This window comes from Ascaphus truei, chromosome 8 (assembly GCF_040206685.1).
Source record: "Ascaphus truei isolate aAscTru1 chromosome 8, aAscTru1.hap1, whole genome shotgun sequence".
Lineage (NCBI taxonomy): Eukaryota > Metazoa > Chordata > Amphibia > Anura > Ascaphidae > Ascaphus > Ascaphus truei.
In genome coordinates this window covers 74757485-74772241 of record NC_134490.1, presented here as the reverse complement: position 1 = coordinate 74772241, position 14757 = coordinate 74757485, and the positions used below count along the sequence as shown (strand labels likewise).

The following is a 14757-nucleotide window of genomic DNA, read 5'->3' as shown; positions in this document are numbered from 1 at the left end:
ATAAGTGTTTGTTCAATATTTACACATGTAAATGTAAAACTTATGTTATTGTTATATATAGTTGCCCCTGGAGGACATGTGTCACCTGAGATGGAACAAGTGTCTTCACCTGGGTCAGCCAGCTCAACACTACTAGAAGGTGAGTGTATCATTTGCTGGCCATATAATATGTGCTCTTCTATATGTTATGTTGTCATGTGCATTATTTGTTTTGCACATCTTCTTTAAATAGGATTACTTAGTGTCAGTGAAAATTAAGTGTAAGGCAACATGTATTGTGTTAGTGATGTTAATTATCATGTAGGACTTCTGAGTTTAGAGCAACTTTTCATTCATTCATATTTCATACTGAGTCCAAACATTATTCGTAAGTCAAGGTAGTTTTTAATGAGGTTATAAAACGTATGCTAACATGTTAGGTGTTACTTAGGACACAGTACAATTACATAGTAACACAGCATACATTAACATGCCATTTAATAATGTGTACATTTCTTTTTAGAACATCATGGTGATGAGGATGATGAGTATGATGAGGATGACGCCACAGAAGAGACTGAAATACAATCATGTGACCATGAAGAGGTGCCAATAGAAACTGTTGTACCGCCAAATCGTCCATCAACTTCCACATACGATGCAATTGTAGCTTCAGAGGGAAAAATAGTGGACGCAGAAAATCGTCGCCATTCAGACATGATGACAGTGCTGGAAAGGATGATTGGACTGCAGGAAGAAACAGTATCACAATTGGCACATCTCCACAGAGTCTTCATTGAAGTGCCTAAACAGTTGCAAAAAATCAACACCTCATTCGAAGCATTAGTTGTTCAGCAAACACAAGCTAATTACTGGAGAATGACTAATGTACCACAATTCAACACCTCCCAGCCAGGATCTGTTCATGCAGGTCAGTTTTCACCACATTCATCTGATATTCATTCACCAGGCCCAAATGTTACCGGTCAAGTAGCAGACATTGCTGTGCAGGTTCCTGATGACATCCTACCGCTGCCATCTGTACAAATTCAGCAGCAGACACCTACAAAGGAGGCGACAAAAACAAAACAAGACACACATGAAACAGACCAACCATCACTTGTGCAGTGTATACCAACTTGCTCACATGTGTCACTGGGCACAAGCCCTGTCCGTGAACAGTCACTACCCAAAAGCCCTGTAGGTGAATCGCTGCCCAAAAGCCCTGTAGGTGAGTCGCTGCCCAAAAGCCCTGTAGGTGAATCGCTGCCCAAAAGCCCTGTAGGTGAATCGCTGCCCAAAAGCCCTGTAGGTGAATCACTGCCCAAAAGCCCTGTAGGTGAGTCACTGGCCACAAGCCCTGTAGGTGAGTCACTGGCCACAAGCCCCGTAGGTGAACAGTCACTGGCCACAAGCCCTGCCCGTGAAGTGCCAGAGGCCACTCAAAGTGGCTCTGTTGTGCCTAAAGTTGGTGGCAAAAGAAAAAGGAAAATTCAAGAGACAACAAGCAGGCCTGTTACTCGCTCGCAAAAGGAACAAAAAAAATAAATGTTATAATTCAGAAAATATGTCTTTGGCCTTGTTTTGTTGACTTCAGATTATCTAATTACTATTGTATGTATGCTGAAGACTGTGTTGTTTCCAAACTTTCAACTATGTTCTTGTACACGTGAAGTTTTGGAAATGTTAACACTCATAATTAATTGTGTTATAAATATTTATGTTGTAATCGTCTGTTCAGTAATGGTCCACCAGGAGCCAGTTGCTAAGTTTAGAGAAGCTGCCATTGACTTTGCAGCAAAACATTGCATTTGGGTGTGTTAATTGATGTAAGAATTGCATATGCATATTAGTCACATGCAATTATTAAAACACCTAAGTAAGTGCAAACATCTTTCTTGTACGTGTACAGCAGGATTATGTGTAAATTATTACTTACCTTTGCCTTGCTTGGCCATTGTAATTTTGTCCTTTAATCAGTTGTGTGTTCGTTTCTATAACATCTCAGAATGTATAATAATATATATACACACACACACACACACACACACACACACACACTGAGTGAGTGTGAGTGTGAGTGTGAGAGTGTGTATATATATATATATGTATATGTGTATATATATATGTATATATGTGTATATATATATGTATATATGTGTATATATATATGTATATATGTGTATATATATATATGTATATATGTGTATATATATATATGTATATATGTGTATATATATATGTATATATGTGTATATATATATGTATATATGTGTGTATATATATATATATATATATATATATATATATATATATATATATATATAGTACTATATAAACTGGTATACACAAACTAATACACTTCATGCTTCCTTGTGAAAACACTATTTTAATAATACAGGCCTAATGTTTGAGAAATATCCTAAGTATGAGACTCTAACAGTATTGTGCTTAAACAAATGTTTATTACTTCATTCAATCATGTTTCTCACCATTTAAATAGGTTTCATACAAGGTATACTTAATGCCATCAATGTTGTGTGTACTCCTGCAATATAAAAAAAAAAAAAATATTATATATAAATATATATATATTTTTATAAGAGATATATTCATATATATATATATATATATATATATATATATATATATATATATATATATATATATATATATATATATATATATATATACACGTATTTAAACTCATGCAGACAGGGAGTTAACCAGACTTTCACATACACACAGAAATGTAAGCGGGGAAAAAACATTTCTTTTTGCAGGTGTGTTTTTACTGATATGCCTGGCTAAGAAATATTTTCACACACTGGTCTTTGTTAGTTTTCAAAAAAACACTATGTGAACGCATTCACAGTCTAGGGATGTTTTTCACAAACGAGATAAAAGAAGGAGAAATGTTTCTCCCACAGTCCCATATCACGAACCACAACTGTTAACCCAATTAGACAAACAAATCCAATTGGCGTTTGAAATAAGGAGTCAAAGTAGTTAGTTTTGTTGACCTTGACAAGGAAAAACAGGAGTTTGTTAGCCATTCAGCACATTCATTTTGATGAGCAAATAACACAGACCTGCACACAGCTTTTGTGCTACTCAGACATGGCTGATGAATTCGTTAACAATATTAATCCCCTTTTAGGGTATAAGTACATGATCTGTGAAGCCATCTTGAACAGTCGCGGACAGAAAGCAAGCACACGCCAAATCGATGATTTCATTCGAACAAAATATCCTTATTACCAAGACCGTAAGCATGCACGGAATTTTAATTCCTCAATAAGATTCACTTTATCAAGTAATGACTTTTTTGAACGTGACCAGGATAAGCTACAACACACCTATGGTTTCTGGAAGATTGCCCCGGAAAAACAATTTCTCCTGAAAGACGGCACTTATATTGTCGTGAAAGGCATATTTATTCCTAATGGCAATAGCAATGTATCCGCTACTACTGATCCGTTTGAATCGATACGTGCTGCAATATCTGCAGCCTCCATTCCTGAAACCCACATTGTACAAGAACAAAAGTACTATGATTATGTACCAAGCCTTTCAGCTGAAATTGCATTGGAATGGGAACCGGAAGAAATGAACCTACCTCCCGACCAATTATTTGAAGAAAGCAGTGGCGATTCCTATGAGCGCATCCTGGAGGAGATATGTGCCATACTGGATTCAGCGGTTGGGTTAAGCGTGGATGAAAATGGCTTGCATTTCTGGAGCGACCAGTTGCAGCCAGGCGAAGAGTTAATTCTAGAAGAATGGTAAATATAACAATCGTTATGCGTTGACTCTGCGTTTAAATTTTTTTTTTTTTTGTAACCACCATTTTCACTTTCAATGCGTGGATACAGCGTAACATTGCAGACTGCATAACATGTAGCGATCACAAACAAATTGTTTCCTAATACAATATAGTAGGACCTGAAAGAGTAGTACACATTGCTGACGGAATAAATATACGTACTTTCCTATCCCTTTAAACATATTAGCAACATTTTACCATTACTCTAACACATACCTGTTTTGTTATCATGCAACATCTACAACATTGAAAACCGGGTCCACCACGTATGACGTGGGACCCTTGTCATGGGCCAAGGCGTCCTTAAAAAGGATTAGTGATGTAAGTCCCGCCCCCAAGCGACGTGCGCGCCTCAAAGCCTATTGGCTGTCATGTTTTGTTATAGTAACGGTAACTGCAGTGTGTGATGCGTGCGGCTCAGTGTTTGTAGGCGTACCCTGGGCGTTAGCCGAATGTTAATTGAGTGGGAGGAGTGTTAGCGTGCGTTTCACGCTGGCTTAACATGACGTCACACGTATTGCATTTGCGCATTGTGTTATCGGCCGTGCTTTCTGTTCAAACACGTCTGTTTAAAAAGAATACAGATGTACTCGTTTAGAACGAATGTAGTTTCGTCTTCATTGTATTTGAAATAAAGATGTTATGTTTACTGGTATTTTCAACATGTATTGAACGCACAACGTACGCTTTGTTTTGCGCATGCGCTAACAGTTAGTGGAGCCAAGCGTGAAGTGCGTGCGCACACAAAGATGTGCGCGCACATCTTTCAGTATACAGGCAACGTTCACTTCTTATACATAGTTATGCCTGCTACAAATTTAAAGAAACATTACATACTGATGAACAGTTTTACTTCTAACATATAAGTGAGTGACGTGTGTATCTACACAATCATATAGAGCTGCGTAACGCGTTGTCACGGATGCATATCTAGTAAGGTGCCATCTTTGACCATCATGTGTTTGCTGTATTTCAGAGATGTCGGGGAAGATACAATCGGATCAATGTATGATTTCAGAAGAGTCTACCTTTATATGAGATGATTGTGAGGAGGAGCCACCGACTACTATACTACATATGGAACTAATTTTATATTGCTTGCAGCGCTTATTAACAAACAATTAAAAATGTGATACCCTTATGCCTATATTGCATAAGCACTTAATTAACATAATGATGTTGCAAAAGAGTGCCTCATGAATTTTTATTGAGTGTTCTTTAATGACTACTAACATTTTATGACATGGTGTGTTTTATATATAACAACCATTCCCACTCTGCTAACACATTTGTGTATTCTAATATGTAATGGAACGTATGACTGTCGAAACTATGTAACAATAATAATAATAATATGAGCATGTTCATGTATAGGGCGCAGCGATTTACAGACACATGTTTCAGCCTGAGGTCCCTGGCCCGTGGAACGTACAAATGTTTTTTTGCCGCATGAGGCACAGGGAGATAAAGTGACTTGGCCAAGGTCACAAGGAGCCCACACCGGGAATTGAACCAGACTCCCCTGCTTCAAACTATCAGTGCCAGTGTGTGTCTTTACTCAGTGAGCCACTCCTTCTCCCAATGTAAAGGACACTTACAACCAAGTAGCCATTTATTTTTAAAATCTCTTGTTACATGGGTATGTAGATAAAATGGTTTGGGACTGTAGCAAATAATGTTACTGGCCAGATGTTATGGTCCCCTCCAATGCATGATGTTCTGAATATGACATCACCATCATGTTATGAAGTACGTTTCTGTGTATATTTCATTAACCTAACTAACTATAGTTTACTGTGTTTATTAATCGTTTAGAAATACATAGTATAGTCAATATGATGATATAAGCTACCATAATAAAGCTGGTGTTATCATTTGTCGGTGTTATACATGGATCCTACACCAATTGATAGAGACACAAACAGTTGTCTTAAAAAGTGTGTCTATGCTAGTGATGAATGTGCTCCCGTAAGTAAACAAATAAGTACAGTTATCCCCTTTTCTCCAACCACCTCTATATTACATTAATGGAAATTATAAGGAAACATACATAAAATGTGATGAAATGTGAGTAATCATTTTGTAATACAATGCACATGAAAGCTCAAGAGTAGCTAAATGCATATACATGATACAGAAAGTACATATATGTAACATTTGTGTTTATACCAATATGTTGGGTTTTTAGTTCCAATAATTATAGGAAGATTGAGGTAGCCACATCTTATGAGAGATGTCAGCAAATATACATACCATGATCAGTCATACTGGAGATATACCTATAATGCAAAGGAACAATATATAAATTGCAAACATTGACATGCCATCTTCAGTACCGTAAACAACACAGCAAAGTGTGTATTTGGTGTTAAATGTACAACACCATGTATATTTCATGACATTCAAAATGTAAATCAGCCTGGTGTACACATCATATGGATGTACATGTTACACTGCACCAATAACATTGTATGTAAGCATACTAGAAGCATGAATGATTATGGGCATAATATGTGTTTTGTCTTAGCATAAGGAATAACACAATGCTAAAATATTATTGCTTTGTTACCCAAGTTGTATTCACATACACACAACTAAAGTACAATTGAAGAGGGATTATATAACCTGTGCAACAATAACATACCGGTGCCACATCCCTTTGTGCACACAGCAGAGAAAAGAAAGGTGTGCAACCCATATTCATCTGTGTCCTAACAGAAGGTTATATAAAGAAACATTATTGTTAATATAACATAATTAAACTATAAAAGTAGTACTAGGAACATATGAGTTTGTACTTACAAGAAAAAAATGAATTGATGAGATTCTGTCGTGTCTGGCCACCACTGGCTGTTTGTTCATTTTCAGCAGCTACATGGGTGGGATGCTCGTCTACCAAAGCCTCAGCTAGGTCTGACTGTACATTGTGCCTGAGTGCAACATTGTGCAAAATGCAACAGGCAAGGATAATATCAGACACTTTTTGAGGCTTGTATAGAAGAGCCCCACCAGTTCTGTCCAGACACCTAAACCTGGTCTTGAGTAGGCCAAATGTCCTCTCTATAACAGATCTTGTAGATATATGGGCTGCATTGTACCTGTCCTCTGCTTCAGTTTGAGGGTTTAGCACCGGAGTCAAGAGCCACGGCCTAATTCCGTATCCTGAGTCACCTATAATGAATGGAGCACACATAAGCTGACATTAGTGATCAAATTGTACAATGCCAACATTCCTAAATCAACATGTGTTTTGTGTTAGAACATGTAAATATGTACTCACCCAGCAGCCAACCAGGTTCAAAATGTCCCTCTTCGAACGCATGGAAGACTGAAGAGTTCCTCAGGATAGAGGAATCGTGACTGGAACCAGGGAACTTGGGTACCACATGCATTATCCTCATCGTGGCATCACATACCACCTGTACATTGAGTGAATGGTAGTGCTTCCGATTGCGGTACACATGCTCACTCTGACTAGGTGCAATCAAAGCAACATGTGTGCAATCGATTGCACCCAGCACACATGGTATCCCTGCTATATTATAAAAGCCAGTCCTGACTTCCAGCCACTCTGTCGCCTCTGTAGGAAAATGAATATAATTCCTAGCGCGTCTATTGAGTGCATAGAGAAACTGGGTCAAGGCCCGCGAGAATGTAGATTGCGAGACCCCGCCCACTATGCCCACAGTTGTCTGGTATGACGCGGAAGCAAGATAATGTAATGAGCACAGCATTTTAACAAGCCCAGGGACTGCACGACCTCTGGCTGTGAAAAAATCTAAATCCCCCCTTATCTCCTCATAAAGAGCTAAGATTGCTGCTGAACTCAAACGATAGCGACTTACAATCTCCTCCTCACTCATCCCATCTAACAGGGTTCTCTCCCTGTACAGACGCGGACGAGGCACAAGTTGTCTCCTCTGTCTTCTCCTCTGATCTCCTGTCCCTCTACCTGTCCCTCGGCCTGTCCCTCTCCCTGTCCCTGTCGTATCCGCGTCACTGTCACTGTCCCTCGGTGTGTCCCTCCCTTGCCCTATATGATTGTCTTCATCATCAAGCATGTCATAGAAAAGAATGTTCCTCCGTCTCCTAAACATTCGCAACATTTTGAAATGAGTAGCTGTGAATGAGCAGGTAATGTGCGTCCTTTAAATAGGTATGTGATGATGTCAGGTGACATAGTAAAATGCAAGGTGTTACATTAACATAATAAAGTACTTCTGTGGCAAGCTGTGTGCACTTGTTGTTCTAAGTATTTGTTGTGTGTATTCTGCAGGGAATGATGATATTTGGCAATGATGTGACGTGAAGCTTTGTACAAAGATTGCTTGCAAATAAATAGTTGCATGTGCAATGCATGTAACACTTGTGAACGCAAGAGTCAGTCATGTAATGAGACAAAAAGGCTGAGATTGACGTGGGAAAAGTTTTGTGTAACATGTGTAATTATCCATGTTATTGTGACATGTTGGCAACAATGAATAGTCGTGTGCATATGCATGCATTTGTGTAAGGAGGATAGTTGGTATAGAATGAGTTTACAAGGTGTCCCAATGCTGAATTACTGTACATGTGTGTATAAGTTAGGTTGAAGTGCTTGTAATGCAACGGTTACAATGTAAACATGCAATGTGATTGAGCGTCCAATAAGTGACGTCATGAAAATAGGGAGGACCCAAAAGTATATGTAAACATGAGAAGACAGATGTACATGAACGTTTAAAGATGCGTGTCACATTACAAGCATTGTGTAATGTAAAGGAAGATGAATATACTGTGTATGAGTGACATGTGTGACATGTGTGACATCATGTAAATAATTGTCGCTGAGTTGAGTAAAATGTGTGATATGATGTGAGGTTCTCCTTTAAGAGTGTAGTATAGTATTTTCCCTTGCCACATCATCACATGATGAGTAATGTGACCCGCAAATGCTGCAAACATGTAAAAGTCGAATGTTATGCAAATAAGACACATCAGCTGTGACACAATGCAGGGAATGCCCCCACACTGTAATGCAAATCCCCCTTGTATTGTGAGCAATGAAACGTAAACAGTACTATACTGTTATACGTCCCCGCTCCATTGACTTCCATTGATGTACAGAAGATGTTTTTTTTCTAAGTGCCGTTCCGGCAGCCTTAGCGATCGTTCTCCCGTCCAAACTGCCAACTTTAGTTGGCGGGAGAAATCGGCCATAACATCTCAATTTCGTAGTGCCGATCAGCCCCGATAAGCTGTTTTTTTTTGTTGAATCCAGCCGATTTAAAAAAGTGGCGATCAGTGTCGAAAACAGGCTTATCGGCAGGCGACTGGCCATAACCAAATTATCGGCTCCGAAACCTGGCGATATGAAGCACTTATCGGCGCTTACTGAATCTCAAACCCAATTTTGGCTATAACATGGCCATATTTCCCTTATCAACGCTTACTGCATGAGGCCCTATGTGTCACGGGAGCCCAGAACTCTTTCACAGGATCAAGCATCAGACAGGACAGAGAGATCAAATAAACGTATATTTATTCTGACCTGAGCCAGCCGACACAACACAATATCACCAACAGAGCTATACTCACTCCAACCAGGGGATACAGGAGGAATCCGAGCAGTCCTAGGTTCCCGGCGCCTCCAAATAGCTTACCTGGGGCAGCTTCGACTCCGGGGGGGGGGGGGCGGGGTTAAATCGGGAACTCCAATGTAAGTCACAGCAGAGCAACTTTAAATTGCCCGCTCGGAATAACAGGCAGCCTTGGTTTCAGGTGTCTCTGGCATAACCTCAGAGTACACCGCTTAGTCCCTCAAGACACTAGCCTCAGCAAGGTCTGTGGGCTCAGATCGGTTCCACCTTTTCTAGATTCCCCTCTTCCATAGGAAATCATGGAAAATGGGGCAGCGACCAATCACAACGCAGATGCTGTAAATTGGGCTAATACCGCGAGGGCTCGTCTGTGTTGGCCAATCCAGGCTGGGGGTGTGTGATAGGAGGCTGAGGCAAGGACGGTGGGAATTAGAAACCAGCCAATGAGAACAGCGCCTACCTACCCATGTTCTCAATGCAGACCTACTATCTCTTGATGAGATAGGTGCCTCTCTGTCTGGGGCAGACAATGGCTCCCAGATAAGAGGCCGGCCCTTCCCTACACTCCTTTGTCCTCAACCCCCTCATGGAAGCAGCTAAACCCTGATCTCTGGGCGTGTATGCTGGGTAAATGTATTACCAGCCGAGCATGCAGTTGCACAGTTACACAAGCACAAATACGTTTCACAGAAAATAAAGGTTTACACACATACATTCACATAATATACTTGGCCAAATGAGCCACAATAGGATGTATATGCAGGGTACCCCTGTATATTCATTATTCATCCAGACAATAGGGCAATGGCTGGGCTGAACCTTTATTATAAGGCCCTCATTGCCCATATCATCACAATATATACTTAGCGTGCCCTTTTATTTAGCTATGAAGAAATGTACTCAACCTTATGAATTTAGCAGCCCATTATATAATTGCACTTGTACATCCATTTTCATAACTCAATCACTTTACATTATATCCATGGACAATAAAGAACCAACCCCTGGGTAGCTGCATGTTAAATATTTATCCAGTAGCATAAGGGTTGGAATGCATTAATATTGATCACAATGTTCTTTGCATTTGTCACAGATACAGTGGAAGACAAATACTGTGATAAAAATAAGATGAGGTTTTCTAACTATCTGTTAAGATTAGTGTCGATTTAATACAGAGCTACAGGGCTGATTCAATATAAAAGCTGCCCCTGAGTAGTGTGACTTGCTGTATTCCAATCCCCAGGACCGGCTTGCAAAATCGCAGGACCCAGTGCAGTGCGTGTGCGGAGCCTCCATCCTTCCCCATAGCCATACCTGTGGGACGGGGGAGGGGCGGCAGCGGTGATGGAGGGAGCCCACCCAGGAAGGCCTTACATGGAAGCTGGGCCCCACCGGAAGTCGGGCCCAGCTTCCATGATCGCCGCCTGGGTGTGCTCTCTTTGTCAGACGCCACAGCACCCGTTTCACAGGTGGGGTCCCGAGGGAGAGCGCGGGCCTCAGTGAGCATGGGCCCCGATGCACTCGCACCAATGGCAATGCCATCGAGCTCGCCCTGCTAATTCCCATGACAATTGACCAAAAACATATTTTCATAATGCAGAAATCTATAATAATATGTGTTTTTCATTTTATTCTTATTGGAAGTGACTTATTTGGGGCCTTTTTTCATGTTATATGTGTCTTTTTGAATTACACTTGCCGTTCCTGACCTCTGCTTTCTTGAGTGGCACTGTGTATTACAAAGAATTGTTCCCGCATCACTGTCTATATGAGAATCTACAAATAATTGGGAGCCACGCAAGACCATCTCGTAAACATTTACAGTATTTGCGCTTTCTGTGCCACCAAATTGGCTGCCCCTTCTATGGGGCACATGCATCGCGTGCCTGTACAGGTCATTGCACCCATTCTGGCATTAATGCCCACTGACTGAAATGGGAGCTAATACCGGGACGCACGCGATAACCCGTACTAGCGCTTGATGCATGTGCCCAGGCCCTTAGGCACTTTTCTGTGTCTGCCGGCTGAGCCACTGACTGAGCTACCTTTGCTGAAGTAGGAATCTCCCTAATACCTGGCCTGTTGGTGGCCCTTGAGGACTGGAGATGGCCACCCCTGGACTATATCAAGAAATGTTGTGTGTATTACGTTACTCCATGTACTAACAATAGACAACAATGAATGTATCTGGCTAGGTGTGGTCTTCCTTGCCCTAGGCTTATCTACTGTATAGAAGGTGTGCATTGCAGCAGGCAAATGCTCCAGGGAATCCAATGTTAGCAAGAGACAGAAAGCTAAAAGTGACATGCATGCTGGATGTTAATTTGCATGTCTCTAGACTTGTGGAAGGCATGTACGTGCAGGAAGAGTGGTTCTGTGAATAAAGGCACTGACTGATTACAGCAACCTCACGTTGGAAGCAGGGGAGCCTGGTTCAATTCCTGGTGTCAGCTCCTTGTGACCTTGGGCAAGTCACTTTATCTCCCTTTGCCTCAGGCACCAAAAACATAGATTGTAAACTCAGTTGGGCAGGGACTGTTCTTGTAAAAATGTTACATGTCTGTACTGTGCACTATACTGTAATTGTGAAGCACTTTGAGTCCTGTTGGGAGAAAAGTGATATATGTGTAACGGTGTTTCCCCCCCTCTCTGGGAGATTCTGCAATTACACGGTGTGGTGTGGTGCATACCTGCTGCTCACAGTAGATCTGAGTCTCCTGTGTTGCTGTGGAGGAGAACAGGACAGGCTTCTGGGGTAGTAATTGATTCATTCTCACGGTGAAAGTGCCTCCATCTCTTTCAGGCCCCCAGGATGTGGGGACAATCCCTGCAGGATAACTTACTTCCCTCCCCCTGATAGATTGTAGTCTCAGGCAGGAAGATATCTTTAAACAGGATCACTTTATTTGGTTACACTGCAGATGATCAGCATACACAGCCTCAGACAGTTCTTGGGGCTTCACCCTCAGGATGTACCCTGGACCTCCACTCCAGGCCAAGGGGCCCTGAACCAGTCCTTGATCTTCCCTTACTCCCTGGTGGAGTAAGGTGTATAGTCTCCCATCCACTCCCCTAGGGGAGGGAGTACAGATTGGCAGAGCCCTGCACAATTGTTATGGGTAGACCAGCGTCTCTCAAGGAGGTAGAGGCACTGACTAAATTTAGCAGTGCAGTTCCTTAAGTACAAGGGAAGTAGGTACCAGGTGTGAGTCCCTGATTGGACACACACAGGCCTAGTTGCACCGCCTCCCCTGTCAATCAAGAAGCTATTGTGAGTGGGGAAAACCCATGATAACTCCTGGCAGCCTGTTCTTACCAGGGCTTACTGCCAGGAGGGGGCAGACTGGTAGCCGGAACTGACTACATATGAAATAAAGTTGATTGATTGAGATACACTTACAAATATTCTACAGTATCTTTCTTGTATGGTGATCTTTTTGGACACTTTATTTTACCCCCACAAACAAATTATTTCTGGTTTGCACCCCATATACTAGAATGTAATACTTTGCATTGAATCTGGTAAACTTGAGAAGGAATTAGTTCCATAAAATATTTTTGTAATGTGTGTCTGTGACATTTATGTAAAGGAATAAAAACACAAAATTCAGCTACAGAAAACATATGAATCGTTATTCTTGGCTCCAAGTAGTAAATATAAGTTTTCAGTGGAACCCGAAACACCTTCTTGAATACCCATAAGAAAATTCTGCCTGCCAAAGAAAATATAATGCTGGCTGTATATAGTGTAAGATAGTAGACTTAATTAGTAGAAAAATGTGTTTATACAGTATTAATGTATATGTGCTCTGCCACGAAAGAAACATCAATAAACACTAAAGCACTTCTCTCCAAAGCAAAGCCAGTTAATACAATTGAAAGGGATTAGTCACAAGCAAATATCCAGAAACATCTGGAAAAACTGGATGCAATATACTTCCTATAATGTATCTGAACTGCGAGCCACGTTTAGTATACAATGGCAGCAATCTCACATGCAGTCTGCACATATGTATTTAGCCAATGGGAACGCGTGGAAGTGAAGCAGGCAGTTGCTGCAAACCAAAGGGTGAAACCAATGATGATCCTTTCTCTCACTACTTGAGGCTCTCAGCCAGGGCCGGCCAACTCCAGTCCAACAGGTCAGGTTTTCCGTATATCCCTGCTTCTGCACAGGTGGCTAAATCAGTGGCTCAGTCGAAGACTGCACCATCTGTGCTGAAGCAAGGGTATCCTGAAAACCTGACCTGTTGGTGGCCCTTGGGGACTGGTGTTGCCCACCCCTGGAGTAAGGGTTAATAATAATATTAGTGAATCCTAAAATTAGTGAATTAGTGAAACCTGGCCAATAATGTTCCTGAAAATTGTTTGTTTTTTTAAACATCAAAATGTGCATCAGATTATCCCGACATGTTGCCTTCTTGTGTGTGCATTGCTTTTCATATTATCCAGTTCTGTTAATCTTTCTGCAACAAACACATAAAAAAAATGTATGAGAAATGTCGAACTATATAAATAATTACTCGAATAAATGAGTTAATTGGAATACATAAAAATAAATCGTTAGTTCCAGTCCAGATATATAAAGCCCCGGATATAAATGATGCAATAAAATGTGTTAGTAGGCTTTAAATTAGTAAGTGGTTACTTTATATTCCACATCCATAAGGAATCTTTCGTAGTTCAAAATCTTCTGCTGCTTCTCTTGTGGGACGGTTCATTCCCAGTGTTCCAGCAAATGCAAAAAGATAAAAGAAAGAAAAGAGAAGGGCAGAGAGTCCAGTATAATCTTGTGTTTAATATACAGTCATGTGAAAAAGAAAGTACACTCTCTTTGAATTCTATGGTTTTACATATCAGGACATAATAACAATCATCTGTTCCTTAGCAGGTCTTAAAATTAGGTAAATACAACCTCAGATGAACAACAACACATGACATATTACACCGTGTCATGATTTATTTAACAAAAATAAAGCCAAAATTGAGAAGCTATGTGTGAAAAACTAAGTACACCCTTTCTGCTTCCATAGGAATTAAGATGCTAAGTAGCAGACACAGGAGCACAAGGAGCAGAGCCACAGAGGGTTTGATTACTGTCTTCATTTGCTATTTCCATTAACCTTTCATTGACTGTTGTGGACTCCTGGTGCTTCTTTGCAAGCTGTGTTCAGCCTTTACTGTACCATTGCCCACAGTTTCTTGTGGTACTTGAACTACTGGCATTGACTTTAGTGGATTCTTGCTGCCCTGCTATTAGCTGTTTAGCTGTATTTAGCCTACACTGTATGTTGGCTATCTATTTTCAGGGGTGTCTGATTTGACCAGTTATAGGGGAAGGTAGGCTTAGGGAAGTACCTCTGGGACCTTTTG

The 14757-nt window shown here is 40.8% G+C and overlaps 2 protein-coding genes across 4 annotated transcripts in view; one reads left to right on the top strand and one right to left on the bottom strand.

Annotated features, from left to right (window-relative positions):
• Window positions 1–14757, bottom strand: part of ADGRA1 (adhesion G protein-coupled receptor A1) — a 692353-nt gene that overhangs the window by 467465 nt on the left and 210131 nt on the right. The gene's annotated exons all lie outside the window — the stretch shown is intronic.
• Window positions 56–1527, top strand: LOC142501005 (uncharacterized). Its single transcript, XM_075610245.1, has 2 exons — window positions 56–139; window positions 503–1527. The coding sequence occupies exons 1-2, from the start codon at window positions 91–93 to the stop codon at window positions 1525–1527; spliced, it is 1074 nt and encodes a 357-aa protein (XP_075466360.1). The 5' UTR covers window positions 56–90.

What these genes read in the sequence shown, in the direction of transcription:
- LOC142501005 (XM_075610245.1), top strand. Translation starts at nt 91, where the DNA reads ATGGAACAAGTGTCTTCACCTGGGTCAGCCAGCTCAACACTACTAGAA. An exon ending in CAGCTCAACACTACTAGAAG is followed by an intron (nt 140 to 502) that starts GTGAGTGTATCA and finishes ATTTCTTTTTAG; the next exon opens with AACATCATGGTGATGAGGAT.